Source organism: Marmota monax, unplaced genomic scaffold (assembly GCF_021218885.2).
Source record: "Marmota monax isolate L192 unplaced genomic scaffold, Marmota_monax_Labrador192_F-V1.1 WCK01_AAM20220418_F8-fsc00024, whole genome shotgun sequence".
NCBI lineage: Eukaryota > Metazoa > Chordata > Mammalia > Rodentia > Sciuridae > Marmota > Marmota monax.
In genome coordinates, this window is record NW_026695224.1 from 1,446,368 (window position 1) to 1,464,994 (window position 18,627).

An 18,627-nucleotide genomic window follows, 5' to 3' on the forward strand; every position below is an offset into this window, starting at 1 on the left:
TATTAGATAATTTTGCTCAGACACACATTTAGGTTAGGTATATTAAATATATTTCCTACTTACACTATTTTCAGTTTACAATGGGCTTATCAGGATGTAATCCCACCAGATATCCAGGAGCAGTTGTATACTGGAAATGAGCTATTAAGTAAATGGAAGACAGTGGGAACCAGCTTTGTTTCACTAAATGAAAACATGTTCAGACTTTACATCAATATAAGCAGCATTACTCTTTAAGTCCCCAAATGGAAAACACAAGGTAACACCTGAATGTCCACCAGTGGATAAATGTATAAGTACAGCTACATAATGAAGTATTATTTGGTAATAAAAATTAAATACTGATGCAGGCTACACACATGGATAGAACTTGAAAACACTATGCTAAATGCATCACAAAAGGCCATGCATTGTTATGACTCCATTTATACAAAATGTCCAAATATACAAATATTTGGAAATAGAATTAGTCATTAATGATTGCAGTGACTACTAATGCAGTGATGAAACTTTGGAAAATTAGTTTATGTAAATATGGATTTATGGAAAACCACTGAAATGAGGTACATTTTACAATATGTAAATTCTCAATAAAGGTGTTACAGAAAAATCCACTGATGACTTTTTTTTTTTGCTGCTATTTTTAAAGACAGGTGCAATACTAAGCAGATCAAGTCTGAGTGAACTTAAACATTAAAGTTAACCCCTCTTCCAAACAGTTTTGTTTGTTCTAGTCAAAAGAGCTGAGGTATGGAAGAACTGAAAGAAAGACTACACTGAACAACTGTTTTATAAACCTTTATTGGAAAGGCTACAAACTTTATATTGCCACTGCATTTCTTATGCTTAGTGTTATGGGGAAGCAACCCTGAATACAAAACTACTATGCTGTTGAATCTTGCCCAGGCTTCTTGTAAAATATTTTTTTGTACAATGGAGGTAGAGTGGATAGGGCAATAATTTAAACCTCACAGGCCTTGATTAGTGTCAGGACACTTTTTCTTTTTCACTCAGGTTCTAACAGATCTAGAAATAAACTACAAGTGCTATATTTAGGCTCAGGGATGGCAAAATACATTTTAAAATTTTAGTTTCAGTTTCCCCACTTGTTTCTTTACAAATGTAAATGTTTCTTTTCCCTCAAGCATGTTCTCTATCAACTCTAGGAGTGAAATAGAAAAGATGGAAAGAAGAGGAATACAACATCCTTTTTAAAAGTTGTTTTACCTGATTTTTCTCTTATCAGCCTATGTCTTTCTTTTCTATAAAACATTATAGAAAATCAAATAGTCAATGCTTCCCCCAATGTCAAATATTCAACTTAATGGAGACAGAGCATATTTTAACTTAACATTTAATGAAAACAGAGCATTTTAACAGGTTCTATGCAAACATGGTTCTATTATTGATTTGCCGTTACCTTATTTTTAAAAGAGGGTGGTGGTGGGAAGATACAGAGGCCTGGGCTAGCCCCAGTGTTCAGGATCATAACTTAGGAATTACATAACTTAGAAGTCCTTGACTCTACAAAGCATCAGTTGGAAGTCAATAAAGCCTGTTTCTACCAACCTTTGTCTCAACTGTAAAATGGGCAGGTGCCTGAGGCCTAAGCTTCAAGCCAATGGGTTTTTAAGGGCTGTTTAAAAACCAGAACTAAGGATACATTCTTCAGTTTAAGGATGCATTTTGCTTAGTTCAAAATGTGTTCTTCCTTCTAAAAATGTGACACAAAGAATAATTTACACCAACCGCTTTTTATTATCAAGTTTCAGAAACCTTCCATAAGATGGTTAAAAAAAAAAAGGGAGGGATAAGAAAGGGGGGGACCCAAAAAAACTTATACAACCACTGCTAATGTAATTTTTTCCATTGTTCCCAGTCAGCTCCAAACCCATTTTGTGCAAAGCCCATTTTCCATGCATCTAAATGATAGATACAGGCTATGAAATTCTTTATTCTATTTGTAGCAGCTTATGCAGGTGCAGCCAAACACAAAGCTTCAGGACAAATTGTACAAACTTTACAATGTGGGATTTGAATTTAAAATATGAAACATAAAATCTACACAAAACTGATAAAAATCAAGCACAGATAAAGACTGAAACTCATAACCGATGTGTGAAAGGGAGTCTTGTTTCCTTTCAAGTGCTTTATTCTGCTACAGAACAGTCGAAATGAAGATGTAAAGCTTTGTGGTTAGTTTAAATTATACACTCTGTAGATACTATACCAATTTTAAAAGTTACACATAGACCAACAGATGTCCATCAGTTCATCTGGATTGATCAGACACTCCAGCTGGCTCGCTGAGAACAAATCAGGCAAATGTGGAAAGAAAATCCACCTGTGCAATTTGTTTGCAGAGTTACTGATGGGCACACTGTACTCCAGGTCCATGATGGCTGCTGCTTTCTTCATCAGAGCTATCATTATATGCTTCACGCCTCTGACCACCTCCCGAGCCTCGAGTGCTATCAAATTCCTGAAGCTCTACCTCCTCTGTTTCTCCAATTACATTAGGTACTTCTGGTCTAGATGGCAGAAGATCTTCTAGTTCCTTCATTAGTAAAAATAAAAATGGGTTAACTATAATGTTTTCAACTTCCCTTTAATACAGTCCAGCTATGTACTTCTTTGGGAGTTAAAATAGCAAAGTGACTGGTTTGCACTGTAAATTGAGAGATCACAAAGTAATAACCCTCAGGCCCAAACTGCAGATATCCTTTGTGCAGCCCATCTACTGCTTAAGTTAAAAACAACAACAAAAAAATGTAATTAGCTGTTAACATTTAAGCACTGGAAAATTTCACAGCAGACATACTTTCCTGTACCCCAGCCCTCTTCAGGTGAGGAATGTGTTCCCCTAGGCTTCCCAGGATTCCCACCACCACCTCAGACTCAAGTCTGTTTTATTTCTTATAATTCCCTTGTTAGGCCCCACAATTACATCAACAACCCTTGCTTTTACATCCATTATGAAAACCCATCAATAGCACAATATTAACAAAATAAAAATTTGCCTGATCTTAGTAAAAGCAAATTGGGGAAAACAAAAACAAAACAAAATTGAAGGTGACAAAGTACTGATTAAGAAACTTTGAGTTGCCTAAATTTAAAGATCACTTACAGAAAGCTTATCTGGGTTGATCCAGTTGTTTTCAGGAAACTGCACATCAAACTTTATATAAAGATCACCTTTTTCAAAGGGATTACGATACTGTGGCATTCCTTCACCTCGAACTACACGAACACATCCTATTATTTAAGTAAAGAGGAAATTGTGAAGTTCTTTGAAGCTGTATCTACATCAAAGATCCTGCAGACTGCTTGAACTTGGCTGATCAACAATGCCCCAATTGCTTCTGTGGTGTGGGGGATCAAACTGGCAATGCTAGGCTGGCGTTCTACCACTGAGCCACACCCTTGTCCTGTTTTTTTTTTTAAATATTTTTTTCTTAGTTGTAGTTGAACACAATACTGTTATTTTATTTATTTTTACATAGTGCTGAGGATCGACCCCAGAGCCTCATACGTGCTAGGTGAGTACTCTACTGCTGAGCCACAACCCCAGCCCAGTCCTATGTTCTTAACAGCCTTTCACCTTAACTTTTGTATTTGAACTAATATTCTCATAACTAATAGATAAGCTTTTCACGATGCATCTCTAAGTTTAGCAGACCTCTAGACTCTACTAATTGTATAAGATAACATCTGGTACTTGTTGGAAAAAAAAAAAAAAAAGAGGGTCTGGGATTGTAGTTCAGTGGTAGAGCGCTTGCCTAGCATGTGTGAAGCACTTGGTTCAATTTCAGCACCACAATATAAATAAAGGTACATGGACAACTAAAACTAAAACTAGAGATTTCTCTGCCTTCCTGTAGCCTGATGTTCCCATCAATCTAATTGATAAACATACTGATTTATGGCTTTCTTTTTCCTATGACTATAAAAATTCATGTAACCTCTTCCATAAAGGAAGATATCTTTTAGGATAACTTGAATCTGTGTTCCTGGAATAAGCTATTTTATTATTGTCTTTAAAGAAAGGCATGTAGAAACATTCCTTTGAGTTACCCACTATGAAAAAATTATGTTTAAGAATATACAAGCTAGGCACAGTGGCAGAAATCTATGATCCCAGCAACTCGGGGCCTGAGGAAGGAGTATTGCAAGTTTAAGGCCAGCCTCAGCAACTTACCAAGGCCCTAGGCAACTTGGTGAGACCCTGCCTCAAAATAAAAAATGAAAAGGGCTCAGTGGTAAAGTGTCTCTGAGTTCAATCACCATTACAAAACCAAACCAGTCTCCTTCCCCCAAAACCTATATCAGATAAAATCAAGATTTACCTGGTTCAATTACTTTGCCAGGAGGGTATTTCACCACAATTTGACGTCCATCAAGGTGCTTAAATGTGAACTGAAACCCACATAGAGCTTCAACAAGTCCTATCTTATATGTCATGTGCAAATCATTGCCATCTCTCTGGAACACCTTTAAATAAAGCACACAAAAAACACTTTAAAAAATTACAGATCCATACCCTGTACTATATTCCTTCAATCAACTTCAAAATCTTAACTGTATCACTGCTTTAAAAGTTTGTGTGTCACTGTCCCTAGTTTCCTAAATTTATGTTAGAAAAGCTAGTAATTCCCAGGGAGTATGCTAAAAACTTGTATTAGGAAGGCAATGAACCAGGAAAACATTGGCACAAGAACAGAGCTGAGGCACCAAAACCTAGAACCAAGTATATTTTCCAATTACTTTCTAATTCTGTCTCTGGGCAGAAAGACCAACAGGCTTCTATTGAACAGGCTCAATCTGGAATGCTCCCCAGATTTGATCCTAACAAGCGAAGAAGGTTTAAGATCAACACTAAAAAGCTTTACCAGGAAGGCTCAGACATTAAAGTGAAGAGGCTCAATTCAGTGCTTCACATATGCACAAACAAATTTCATCTCATTTAAAATTGAAAACCTGCTTAGAAGAATGTTAATTAAACAAATGATAAAGTTGGCTTATTCAATCCAATACCATAAGCCTATAGACTAGGTAATACAAAGGTTACCAAATAGACACAAAGAATATCTCTAGGATTTCAATGTTTAGTAAAAATAAATTCAATTTCACATATATTTAACATGTAATTTTTACTTGGGAGAATTTGCAAATATCTATACTTAACTTTTGAAATTTGAGATGAAACAAAATTAACTGCAGTGAAAGGTCACCTAGTTTTTTTTGTTGTTGTTGTTTGTTGTTTTTAATATAACAGGCTCTCTTCTAAAGAGCAATCTTGGCTGGTTCTATCCAAAAGATAGGCTCTTTTCCTAAAATATTCTCCTAAATTTTCCCATGAAATAAACTGTTATCTTAAGCAGTGATTCTCTTAAGGGTGATTCTGGTTGGGCAGCCTCAAAATCAACAGCAGGAGGAAATTTGCTGGGAACACACATTCTTGGGCCCCATTCCACACCTAATGCTAGAAGATAAGAGGTGGGCCTTAGCAATCTACAGTTTTCATAACCCCTTCAGGAGATTCTAAAGCAATGCTTAGGTTTTTGAGAACCAATGAATGTATATTAGCTATGACATTTACTTGAGTGTTTCTCACAATGGAACCAATAAGCCTTCTTTAACCAATAAGGCAGAACTTTTCAATGCTTTTAAAATGTTACATTGTTCTTAAAATGTCAGTGTTTCTGAATACCAATATTCTAAGAAACACCTTTTGCCAACAATTCTTTGGTTATAGCTTATTAGAAATAGGGAGCAGAAAGAGATATCTGTTCTTATGCGGGAGAGTTCAACTTAAAGTAACTCCAGTGAAAAGTATGAGGTATTCCTAACAAAAGCTAGGAATGGTGGTGGTGCATGCCTATAATCCCAGTGACTAGGGAGGCTGAAGCAGGGGGATCTTAAGTTAGAAACTAGTCTCAGTAACTTGGCAAGACCCTGTCTCAAAGCCAAAACAAAATAAAAACAACAACAAAAGAAACACAGAGTCACTGCTATTCTTTTAGTATGTTGGGATTAAGACAATTTGATGCTAACGTTTAAACACAAAAAATAAGCAAAAATGCCATCGAATTTTTGTTGCCAGAAAATTTTTTAAAAGCAAAATGAATAAGGGCCTAATAAATACTAAACAGCAAAGCACATAAAAACCTTAACAGTCTGAGAAATAATACTTAGAAAGATTACAAAGAAGGGACTAACATCTTCAGAAACTGTTTTTCTATGCTGTACAAATGCACTTTTGTAGCCAGACCACAACACACACACACACAATAGCAAGAATCTGAACACACATGAGATAGCATTCCCAATGACCTCTGATCAGATTTATGCTGTTTAAACTACAGCACCAATCTTCATTTCATTATGGCCCCAATTTCTTCAGTGGAAGTGATGGGAGTAGGAGTGGGAAAGGTTTTCTTGAACAGTTAGCTCCATGTCTTACTTTCTTCAGGAGATCAAAATATTTTCAGTTGTATGAACTAACCAAGATTCCTAAAACTAATCTTTTACTTTACTGGTCATAATAAAGAAGGAACTAGGTGAATTTCCATTCTAATCTTTACCAGCTTCTATTTCCTACCTTAGACGATCAGTTACTCTGCTTTCTGTTGGAAATTCCAAGCAATTCTACTGATGCCAACAATTTTAAAGTTTCTTATTTCTAAAACACTTTCTCACACCCTCAAGAAAGCAGCTTATTCATAATCTCATGCAATTCTCTACAATATGCTTCCTGAGGGAAGACTATCTTTGTTTTTGGTAAGCAAGGCCTGGGGAGGACAACGCAGGTAACTAAATGGGGGTCAGAACTTAAGTTCCTTGTCTCCAAATCCAGCAATCTACTTTTAAAATTTAATTATACAGCAATATTATAGCAAAACTTGAGTATAAAAAGATTTTGCCATTAGTTTGACAAACCCTAAACTGAAAAACATCAATCATTTATTTCTCCTCTCCTCCAAGTAACTGTTACTTAACTTTCTCACTATTCTCATATTGCTGCACTGCCAGACATCATTTGATAATCTCAAACTACTCCAATGATTCTATCAATAAAAATATTCTGGGGATATTTGAACCATCATTCAATATCATCTACACAAAAGCAGACTATTAAACATCTCAATCAGCCTCCCACCTCTTATGCTTTGTATGGTGTTGTGTTTGTATGGTTGTCCAGCAAGCAAGAGGGAACAAATGAGGAAGTAGTTAAAATGCCAGGCATGGTGGCATACGCCTGGGATCCCAGAGGCTTGGGAGGCTGAGATAGGAGGATTACCAGTTCAAAGCCAGCCTTAGCAACATCGAGGAGCTAATCAACTCAGTGAGACCCTCATGGAGGAGCTAAGGAACTCAGTGGAGACCCTGCCTCTAAATAAAATACAAAATAGGGCTGGGAATGTGGCTCAGTGGTAGAGCACTTGCCTTGCACATGTGAGGTACTGGGTTCGACACTCAGCACTACACAATAATAAGTAACTAAAGATATCGTGTCCCTAAATAAATAAATAAATAATCAAAAAGGATATTGTGTCCCACCCACAACTTAAAAAAAAAAAAAAAGATGCTTATCATTTGTAGGTTTGGGCATATCCAGGAAGAGCTGAAACATATAGTAAATTACAGTTTTACTGAAGCATGAACTCTGATCAGTGTACCCTAAAAAAGGATAGTCCAGAGAAGTGAGCCACAACCTTGTGAGGAAATACAAATTCCCAGAAATCTGCTTCTCAGTAATGGCCTTGATGTTATCATCTTTGGATTTTTTTAAACAATTTTTTTATTTGTTCTAATTAGTTATACATGACAGTAGAATGCAGTTCTACACATCATACATATATGAATATAACTTCTCATTCTTCTGGTTGTACATGATATAATCATGTATGTGCATAGGGTAATAATGTCCAATTCATTTTATTATGATTCCTATCCTCTTACCCTCTCTCTTCTTTTTATTCCACTCTTGTCTACCTCCACCATTGTGACTTAGCATCTGTATATCAAGAGAATCCATTGGATTCTTGATTTAAATTTTTAAAAACCCTCTCTCCCCCCTTACCCCCAAATATATACATATGTGTTCATGTGTGTGTGAATACATATGTGCACAATGGTGTAATCAAATTAATACACACTAGACCATATTGTTAGACAAGTTCCACAACCTGTTCTTTCAAGGAACACTCATCTGGCTACATAATAAGTAGAGTAAAACAAATCAGAGCAGAGTGTAAAGCCCTATCCACTCACTCATCAAAGGAGTTTCAAAATGAAAAATAAGCTGCCTCAAATCATCTGACCCAATGCCCTATTTTCATAAAAAGGAAACTGAGGTGAAAAGATAACAGGATTACTTAAGGTTATAGTGCTTGTCTATGGCAAAGTTGGGACTGAAACTATAGTAACTCCTACAATGCACCTGCTTTGTTGGTCAGTTCTTGCGTAAGCAAGCCATGCTCACTGAAACAACTTCACCTATGTTCAGTGTTACTCTGGGGATCTATCATATTTCTTAAGCAAGACCAATTTCTGAATAAAACAAAATTAAATAAAAAGGAAATTACCTCATGTTCTTTCTCCTGTAGCAAAAGAACAATGTCTCCTGGTTCCACTCCTGGGGCCTGGTCTGCTTCCCCAGTGAATGTAATTCTCTGTCCATGTTTCATGCCTTTGTCTACATGAACTTCAAGAATCTTGACTTCTTTAATCACCTTCTTTCCTTCACATTTTTTACAGCGGTCCTTTTCATTAATTACCTCTCCTGAAAAGAGAGGTCATTCAAACTTTCAGCAAGAATACTATCTACTGCCTTTTCAAGTAAGATAAGTCTCAAAAATGCCCTTAATTCATTAAATACATGTTCTGAATTACTTCTAATTTCTACCTATATTTCTGTCTAAAGTATCATTCTGAATGACCAAAACTCACATCTTACTACAATCGTCTGAAAGACACAGCTATACACAATTTCAGAATGTAATGTTTCTTACACTTTCTTTGCTCCTGATTCTACTTCCTAAAGTTAAAGTGATATCTAAGAATCAAGGAAAAGGGTGGTGAGATGCTGGAGCTTTAACTGCTTCTTTAGCAAATGTTTTCAGTTCCATAAGTTTAACAATGGACAGAAATTATCAAAATAAAATTTTAAATATCTAAGCCTTATTATTAAATTAGATAGTTGGTACTGGAGTTTATTTCATAGACAAAATCTTGTTCAGGTGTCTGCAGATGTTCTTTCATTTTAAAAAACTTCCCCCATTTTGGTGTTGGGGATAAAATCCAGGGCCTTATGAGCTCTACCACCGAGCTATATCCCCAACCCTAAACTAATATTTACTATCACTGACTTTTCAAAATCAATTAGAGATGTCTTGAGAGTTTTAGCTGGCAATAAATTCCTCTGTATCATGTTTTAAGATACCATGGCTTTTCCATATATTCTTCTGAAATAATCTAATTATGGTATAATAACAAAACTACATTACACAGTACAATGTGAAGAACAGCATGGCTTTCTAATGCCTGGTTGTTGACATATTTTAATTGTTAGAAGGTTTATATAATAACTTCATGGACTGTTTCTAGAGCAGTACTTGTAAAAAGTACATTTTGTAAAATACCAATTCCTCAAAATAGTAATGGTACATGGGAAAGGGTTCCAATTGACTTTGGTTTCCTTTTTTTTTAGTTATAGATGACACAATACCTTTAATTAATTTTATGTGGTGCTGAGGAGCGAACTCAGTGCTTCACACGCTAGGCAAGTGCCCTACCACTGAGCCCGACTTTACGATTTCTTGATAGCAAATTGTTAGCAATTTCAATAATGTTAAAAGCGTAAGATTATCTAGGAAAAATGCAGACTTTTCCACCCCCTCAAAAAGATCTACTAGGTAATTAAAAAAAAATCCAGTTCCTCAGTCACACTAGCTTCTTTTTTCTTTTGTTGTTGTAGTCCCTGGGGAATGACCCCAGAGCCTTAAATATATATCAAAATTGTTCTACCACTTGAGCCACACTCCCATTACCTACTAGCCACATTTCAAGCACTGCTACAGGTGATTAGTGGTCACCTGTATGACACTGCAGATAAAAAACATTTTTATGTTGTGGCTCAGCGGTGGAGAACTCCGTGGAGAACTCGCCTAGCACGTATGAGGCGTTGGGTTCGATCCTCAGCACTACATAAAGTTCTAGTGGAGTAGTACTCTAGAACAGAAATATCTCACAGGTCAAATTCGGAAGGCTTCTTCTTTTTTTTTTTAATCAGTCTTTAGAACACAGCCATGCCCATTTGTGTACATACTGTCAATGGCTATAAAACCACCAGAAGGACACAGGTAAGCAGATGTGATGAACTATTTGTCCCACAAAACTAAAATATTAACTTCTGTGAGAACAACTTCCATTCTAGTATCTTTCCTCAAAAGCTAACTAAAAATTATAGTAAAGACAGGCGCAGTGGTACACACCTGTAATCCCTGCAACTACTGAGGCCCTGAGGCAAGAGGACTGAGAGTTCAAAGCCAGCCTCAGCAGATTAGCAAGGCACTTAGCAACTCACTGAGACCCTGTCTCTAGATAAAATATAAAAAAGGGAATGTGGCTCAGTGGTTAAGCACCCCTGCATTCAATCCCCATTACAAAAAAAAGTAAAATACAAAGGGACAAATAATCATTTACCCATCTTTTTCGAATAAAAAAAGATTGACTTAACTTGGGGCTGAGGGTATAGCTTAGTGGTACACAGTATGCTTAGTACAAGCAAGGTCCTGGGTTCAATTTTCAACAACCAAAAGCGAAACAACACTCATTTTCACTGGACATAAACACAAATTTACTACTTAACTGTGTTCATTGAGCCTGTCCATAATGGAATAATTATTTTCACTTTTAGACCTCTATACAAATATACATTGAAAAAGAAAAATTATAACCCTTTAATATCTGCTTTCCCAATTCACTCCAACATAAAAGCAAAGAAATACTGGCATGTATACCTTCTCCATTACAATCAGAGCACACAGACTGCATCTGTTGTACCATTCCAGGAGCCAGCTGTCTGATCATGATGCGTACACCTCGACCCCGACAAGCACTACACTTCTGAACAGCTCCAGACTTCCCACCTTGGCTAAAGAGAGCAAAGTATAAATTAGATTTTACCCACAGACCATTCCAATATGCCATTCAACCAGAAACTGTGCTGTTAATCCCCCATTACTAATATTTAAACTGACCTTAAGAGGTATCAGAAATGTTCTGTTTGGTAGTAAGTTTAAAATCATAAACAATTTTTATCCAATACAAACTTTCAGCCTGCCACTAAAGAGGAAAATAATATTGCATAAACCAAATACACACTTACCCACTGCATGCACTACAGAGTACATTCTTGCTAAGTTGTAGTTTGGTTGTCTTGCCATTATAGAGATCTTCTAAAGATACTCTGGGGAGAAAAAAAAATCAAATTCAACTAAAATTTTGCCAAATTCCTTAAATATAAGATATTAATAGCTGATACAGCAAATTCCATGGTAATTTTTTAAAACAAAAATTAAAAAAGACCCCACATTAAATCAGTTTGATGGACACATCTTATTTTGTAGCTCAAATTTACAGAAAGATTTTAAGACTACAGACAATGTAAATGGTGCTCAAAGTCAGAACCTATAGCAACACACCACAATTCACTGTGGCACAATTTCAGATAGAGCTGATAACTGCACAAACTCAGTCATTAAAACCTTTTTCTGGCCTCAGGCACGAGCCCTCCATCCAAGTAATTCTTAATCACAACCCTCTGAGGTAGTTATCCCCATTTTACAGAGAAGCTAAGTAACTTGTCCAAGACAAGGCTGTGCCCCCCACCCACCCATTACAAGGACTGCAAAAAGTTATGTTACAGCTTAAGGGAGGTGTTTAAACTGTGTCTCAAAAAAGTGGCCTTGGGCTAAGAAATGTATTTTGGTGGTAGAACACCTGCCTGGCTTGCACTTGGGCCCAGGGTTCAGGTCCCAGTACTGCAAAAGAACAAAGTAGATTTACCTACACTGTGACAGAAAGGAGGGGGAAAAATAGGTTTTCAACAGAATGTCTCCAAGTTTTAAAGTGTCTGAAGATTCCATTTTATCATAAGCAACACTGAACAACCTTTACCAAATTTTCAAAGGAGTCAAAATTTTCACAAGTTTAACTGAAAAGCCTGTTATCCACTCATAAAGTTGTATATGGTAAAATGGCATAAAGAGAAAAAGCTTATTAAAAAAATACAACTGCTAAAATTTAATTAACTTTTATTTATAAATAGTACATTTGAATCACAATACCAATTACCATACCAGCCTCAAAAACTAAACAAAAACCAAAACTCCTGGATTCAATCCCCAATACTACAAAACAACCAACTACATCCAAAACTATATACAGCAAAAGTCTCACCAATACTATTCATTTAGGACTTGGCAGCAAAGCCTTTAATGTTTTTAGTTTTACCATTCTTGTTGTCTTTCAATCTTTATCTCTTTTTCCCCCAGAGTTGGGAATCAAATCCAGGGCCTCACCCTTGCTAGGTAAGTGTGTTCTACCACTGAACTATATCCCTAGCCCCTAAACCTCCTTTAGTAGTATTAATGATTTACTTTTAAAAAACTGGGAGTTAAGGGGCTGGTGTTATGGCTCAGCGCAGTAGAGCGTTCGCCTAGCATGTGTGAAACCCTGAGTTTCATCCTCAGCACCACATAAAAATAAATAAAAGTATTGTGTCCAATTACAATTAAAAAGTAAATATTTAAAACAAAACAAAACAAACAAAAAACCTGGAGTTGAAGAAATGAAGAAATACTTTAAAAGGCACCTATACTATTTTGTGGTATTCAAACTTTCTCAAAACCATTCTTTAAGCTAAAACTTTCACACACTGCAGACTGTATAAAAATAACACATTTATGGACACAACAGTACCAACAATTCCAGATGACACTTCTACATCTCAAGTCTTAAACTTATTCGTCGCAACTATTTTTTTCTCCTACTAAGTACCTTTATCCAAACAGGTAGTCCATTTCACTTATGTATGTGTGTATGTGTGTGTGATATATATATATATATATATATATATATATATAAAATTACAACTAGTATGCAAAAACCACTATCTCAGAAGCCAGAAAAATCCACATTTTAACAAACAGGGCCAAGAAAGGGAAAATGGGAGTAATGATCAAGCAAAGTTAACACTCTCTATCACGGCCTAAACTGGTACAATCCCTTCATAAGGCAATTCATTTATATTTATCAGTCTCAAACAGTGATGCCTGCCAAAAGAGACACAAAACTGTACATAAAAATACCCATAGCAACACTATTACAGAAAAAAAAAGTAATAATATCCTATATAAAAGATAAATGAGGCTGGGATTGTGGCTCAATGGTAGAGTGCTCGCCTAGCATGCGTGAGGCCCTGAGTTCTATCCTTAGCACCACATGAAAATAAAGGTATTGTGCCCAACTACAACTAAAAATTAAATATTAAAAAAATAAAAAAAGATGAATGAGTAAATGTATCACAAAATGAAATATTATAAAGCCACACAAAAGAAAATGCAATAAGTAGAAATAATAAGTAATATTAAAACAGCAAAAAATGCATTTGCTGTAGAGTATAAAAATTTTTTTAAAAGGCATAGGAAATACTGGAGTCTTTTTATTTTTTTTGTACTCAGGATTGAACCCAGGGATACCACATGCCTAGCCCTTTTTATTTTAAGATAAGGCTTCACTAAGTTGCTGAGACTGGCCTCCAACTTTAATCCTCCTACTTTGGCCTCCCAAGTTGCTGGGATTACACATATGCACCAACATGCCTCACTGTTTACCTTTTTTAAAAAGTCCATCTATTTTTTAGAACATTTCTATATCCAAGAAAAATATGGAAGAACCAAGTCCTCTTGCACAAAATATTACTATTGGAATAGTATTCAAGTGAGAATTTATTTCTAAGGGCAAATTCTTTCAAAACACACATAAATTTAAGGATGACTCCACATGAATTCCTACAATTTATTCAAATATTAAACAAGATATATTTGTTGAAGTAATGAAATATACACGTAAAGTATGAACTTATCTCTGGCATTTGCTAGTGAAAACTTTAGTAGCTCATGGAAAAAAAAAAATCACTGGATAAAAGACCTCACAAATTTCAAATAATGAAATATCTACTTTCATATTATAAAGGGGTTGTGGATTCCCAGTCTAAGATCAAGGTCGACACCATTCAGATGCTGGCAGGTTAATGCCAGGCTGGAAGCCAGTAAGCTCCATGGAAACCATTTTTGGAGAGTTCACACTGAAGATTAAGTAATGAGTGACTATAACATGTAAACAGACTGGTCAATCACTATGTAATTTTTTTAAAATAAAAGATAACTTGAAAGATTTAAATGTTTCAGAGAAAATAATCCCCACACTTGAAAAATCCATCTTCCTACTCAGTAAACAACATTAATTATCCTTTTATGATCTGAAGCAAAATACAAACATCCAGTTATTAAATTCATTTAGTCACTTAATGAACACAGGAAGACACGATTTTTTTTTTGGTACCGTGGAAGAACCCAAGGGTGCTTGACCACTGAGCCATATTCCCAATTCTTTTTTATATTTTATTTAGAGACAGGGTCTCACTGAGTTGCCTAGGCCCTTGCTTTTGCTGAGTGAGGTTGCCTTTGAACTTATAGTCCTCCTAACTCAGCCTCCAAAGGGAATGACTTTTTTTGTTTTCAAATGAAGGAGAATATTCTATGATACTTCTATCGGAGTACTACCACTTGAAGAAAGTACACAATATTTACTAAAAAGAAGAAGACAAAAAAAGATACTCACTTTAGCGGATGCATCATGTCCTCTCCTCTTCTTCTGCCATTTCGACTTCTACTCTGATTGCCCATGAAGCCGAACAATCCTCCACCAAAAATGTGAGAAAAAATATCATCCATGCCACCACCTCCACCGCTACCTTCCCGAAGACCTTGTTCTCCATATCTGTCATATAGCTCACGCTTCTCTGGATTTGATAATACTTCATATGCAAAACTGATTTCTTTAAACTATAAAGAATAAAGTAAAAAAAAGAAAACAATTGGATTTTCAAATACAAGAGTGGGGAAAAGTTATAGAAAACCAGAATCCACTTAACTCCAATAAAAGCTGTCAATTATCTTTGGTTTGATTCTGGTCCTATTTACCCCTAACTACTGCTCAAATGTTAATATTCGCAATACAAAAGTAGAAGATTCTTAATGTAAATATTTGGCTTTTAGGGTCAATAGATGGATTTTTCCTACAATATTCCTCTTTTCAAAGAGGGAAATTAAATTTAAAACCAAAACCCAAGAACACCAAAAAGTTTCAAATAACTTACTTTGTCTCCAGCATTTGGATTCTTATCTGGATGGTATTCCTTGGCTAACTTTCTGTATGCCTTCAAAAAAGATTTTTAAAAAAGGGTTATACACAAACATCAGTTTAAAGATTTGCAACAATACCCACTTTCCTAAGAAGGGATGTTTTAAAGTCATAACCTTCCAAAAATGTCATCATCACGACTGGTTAGTATTTTTCCATCTCAAAACTGTTTATTCAACAATTTACTATAATAGAGTAGGTAGTTATACTTGAAAATGTATTATACTGAGAAAAACCCAGATACAAACAATGAATGCTACAAAAGAAAAAAATATATTTGAAATGTATTATTTGTTTTTACTGTCAAATGTTTTTATGGCCAGTAAACAGATCAAGATAACCCCAATAATCTGAGAGAAAAAATTAAGGTGTACAAAGGCAAAGTATTAGTATGAATCAAGCTACAGATCCCTGTCTATGATGGCTCCTTGTCTTCCTTTTAACTGTAACACTAAGAAAAAGCCAAGAGATGCTCCTACATGGTGTCTTTTACGTGTTTTATTTGCACAAGTGGGTGACTGGGATCTACTGTGGCCTCTATCGTAAAGTTGCATATACTCTCAATTAAGTGGTCTGGATATACAACATTTAAGTCTTCATTCACACAGACTCATGAATTATATAACACAGACTAGCATTTCCGGTAGGGTAACAGGAAGTCCATTTTACTCTTTTTCGATTGTACTGGTCCTACTGCCTAAGGAGCATTCTCGTTTTTCTCAGCTTTCAAATCCGGATACCCTAAGCCCAGAAGGATGCTGTGAGGATTAATTAAATGTCACAAATGCTTTGAAATTCTAAGATGAAAGATTCTGTAGCATTGCAAAGGGCGATAATACGACCTGTTTATTTTTAGTCAGTGTACACTCAGGTGTTTGGCTGGGACCCATGGCTCATTCCTAAAGCGGGCACAGGCCATGGAGATTACCTGCCCATAGAACAATGCATCCAAACACGGACCCACGCTACCTCAGGCTGTAAGGGCGAGGGAGGAACAGAGGGAGGAGCTGAGGCCCGCAGCCGCGGCACCTAGGAAACAAACCCAATAGCCCGGAGGCACCGGCGGAGGTGGCTACGACCCTCCTGCCGCTCCGCCTCGCGGCGCCCTACACCCGGCGCCGACGTCCGCGGTGTGGACAGCTTCTCTCCCGGTGCCGGGATGCTAAGGGCACCTCGATCCAATCTGTTTTTCCGGGGTGATGAGCGGGGAGAGCCCGACGGGCTGCTGCTTCCCAGGAGCGCCCGGCCTCTGGCGCTAGCCCGCAAAGGGAAGAAGGAAAGGTTTTCGTCCTGTTTGCGCAGGGGTGAGTTTTATTTGCTGCATCTGCAGGCGGGAGGGGCCGGCGGCCCAAGGTCAGCCGGGGCCGGGGTGTGCGGCTCACGGCAAAGCCGGTCCCGCCGCCACCTCTCAGCCTGGGCTCGCTGCAGCCGGCGCCGGCTCACGGGCCGTCCCGTAGCGCGGCCTGGCCGCCCCGGACGCGCAGGCCCCGCGCCCCACACACCCTGCCCGACCGGCCCGCTTCCCAATACCTTCTTCAGCTCGTTCTCACTGGCGCCGGGCGGAACGCCCAGGATGTCGTACAGTTTCGTGTCGGCCACGTTAGCCATGGCGGCCTACGGGCAGCTCTTGGGGAGGCAGGCGGCGAAGCGAACGAAGCGGAGCCGGGCCCACGAGTGGCGTCGGCGGCGGCGCAGGCCGAGGGAGACAGCGAGGGGGAAGCGAGGCGGGGCCAAACTTTGACCCGGCGCACGGCGCGCCGTGACGTCGCTTCGCAGAGCCCGCCCCCTCGTGCTCGGACCGGTGCGGTTGGGTGCTGCTAAGTGGACCGTGTGCTCTCTTGTACCCAGGGTCTAGGCCGCGAGGCGGGTCCGAAGTAGAAAATGAGGAAGAACTCTGCAGGGCGTTCTTCAGCAATTCGTTTATTGTGGGGCCGCGTTTTTAACGCCGTGAGCGCTGTGGGGATGAAGAGGCAGGAAAGAAAATCCATCTGGGTTTCTGCTGGAGGCTAGCAGAAGTCTCCTCTGGGTCTGGTTCCCTGGGGACCTTAGATGAAAAACAGCACGTGGCGTGTGTGTGTGTGTGTGTGTGTGTGTGTGTGTGTGTTGGGAATTCTCAAACATTTACCAAAGGTAGTAGTATATTACACTTCTCAATATAATTAGCTACGTTTTTACCAAATTATTCCATCTATTTTACCCCACTCCAGGTTTTAAAATGAAACCATTTCATTAATAACTAGATAACTTTTAAGGCATAGTCAACATCATCACATTTGATGAAATTAACAATAATTGGTTTATGGCATCCATTTCCAAACCAAGGTCTTCCCCTTGGGCCTTGTGTTAAAAGTCCTTTACCAACACCAGTCTCTAGCTAACATCAAAAGGTTTAAGTGGCTGCCGCTGTGCTTGCTGCCAATGAGGTGATTGAGGCCTATTGATTTACATTTGCTTTAGTTTAGGCCGGAAAGTGTTTGTATCTACCACGTGGTAGGATATGTAGCCATTTACCCTTTATGGGGATAGTAAACATTTTTGGACGATTGGAAAGTGAACTGGTAACAAAGACAGCATAAACATCATTCAGGGTAATCTTTCTTCCTGGACATTCCCCCTGTCCTAGTTTTGGAGGGCCCTGAGTGGCAGCCAAGAACTAGAAGATTCTTGAGAAATTAAGATGCCCCTTCCATCAAAGTCTCCCTCTTACTGAAATGCCATTGGAAGTGCTACTCCCTCTGAAGTTTTTCGTGATTCCATAAACTGGTGAACACTGCTGTCTCATTTTAGTTCCCATTACCCTTGGTTTTTTTTTTTTGTGGACAGATATGATGTTGACATAAATGCTATTCTGGAATGTGAGTCTGAACTCTTTAAATAGGCTGGAAGTTCCTTACAGGAGGACCCCCTCCCCTTTTAAACAATACTGGGGATTGAACCCAGGGATGCTCTACCACTGAGCAACATCCCCAGCACTATTATTTATTTATTTATTTATTTAGCGAGCAGGATCTCAGTAAGTTACTGAAAGCTTGGTTCTCGACCCCTGTGCCAATTCAGTAACAAGGACGTGGTTTTGAGAAAAAGGAAAAGGTTTTATTGCTTTGCTAGCAAAGGAGAAACTGGAGACCCGGGTCC

The 18,627-nt window shown here is 37.9% G+C and overlaps 1 protein-coding gene across 1 annotated transcript; it reads right to left on the bottom strand.

Annotated features, from left to right (window-relative positions):
• Positions 1–782: 782 nt before the first annotated feature.
• On the bottom strand, positions 783–17,215 carry Dnaja2 (DnaJ heat shock protein family (Hsp40) member A2). The gene is made up of 9 exons (XM_046434956.2): positions 17,023–17,215; positions 15,449–15,508; positions 14,911–15,134; positions 11,393–11,473; positions 11,025–11,158; positions 8,589–8,785; positions 4,347–4,491; positions 3,128–3,255; positions 783–2,557 (listed from the first exon to the last, which is right to left on the bottom strand). The coding sequence occupies exons 1-9, from the start codon at positions 17,098–17,100 to the stop codon at positions 2,366–2,368; spliced, it is 1,239 nt and encodes a 412-aa protein (XP_046290912.1). The 5' UTR covers positions 17,101–17,215; the 3' UTR covers positions 783–2,365.
• Between the last annotated feature and the right edge of the window lie 1,412 nt (positions 17,216–18,627).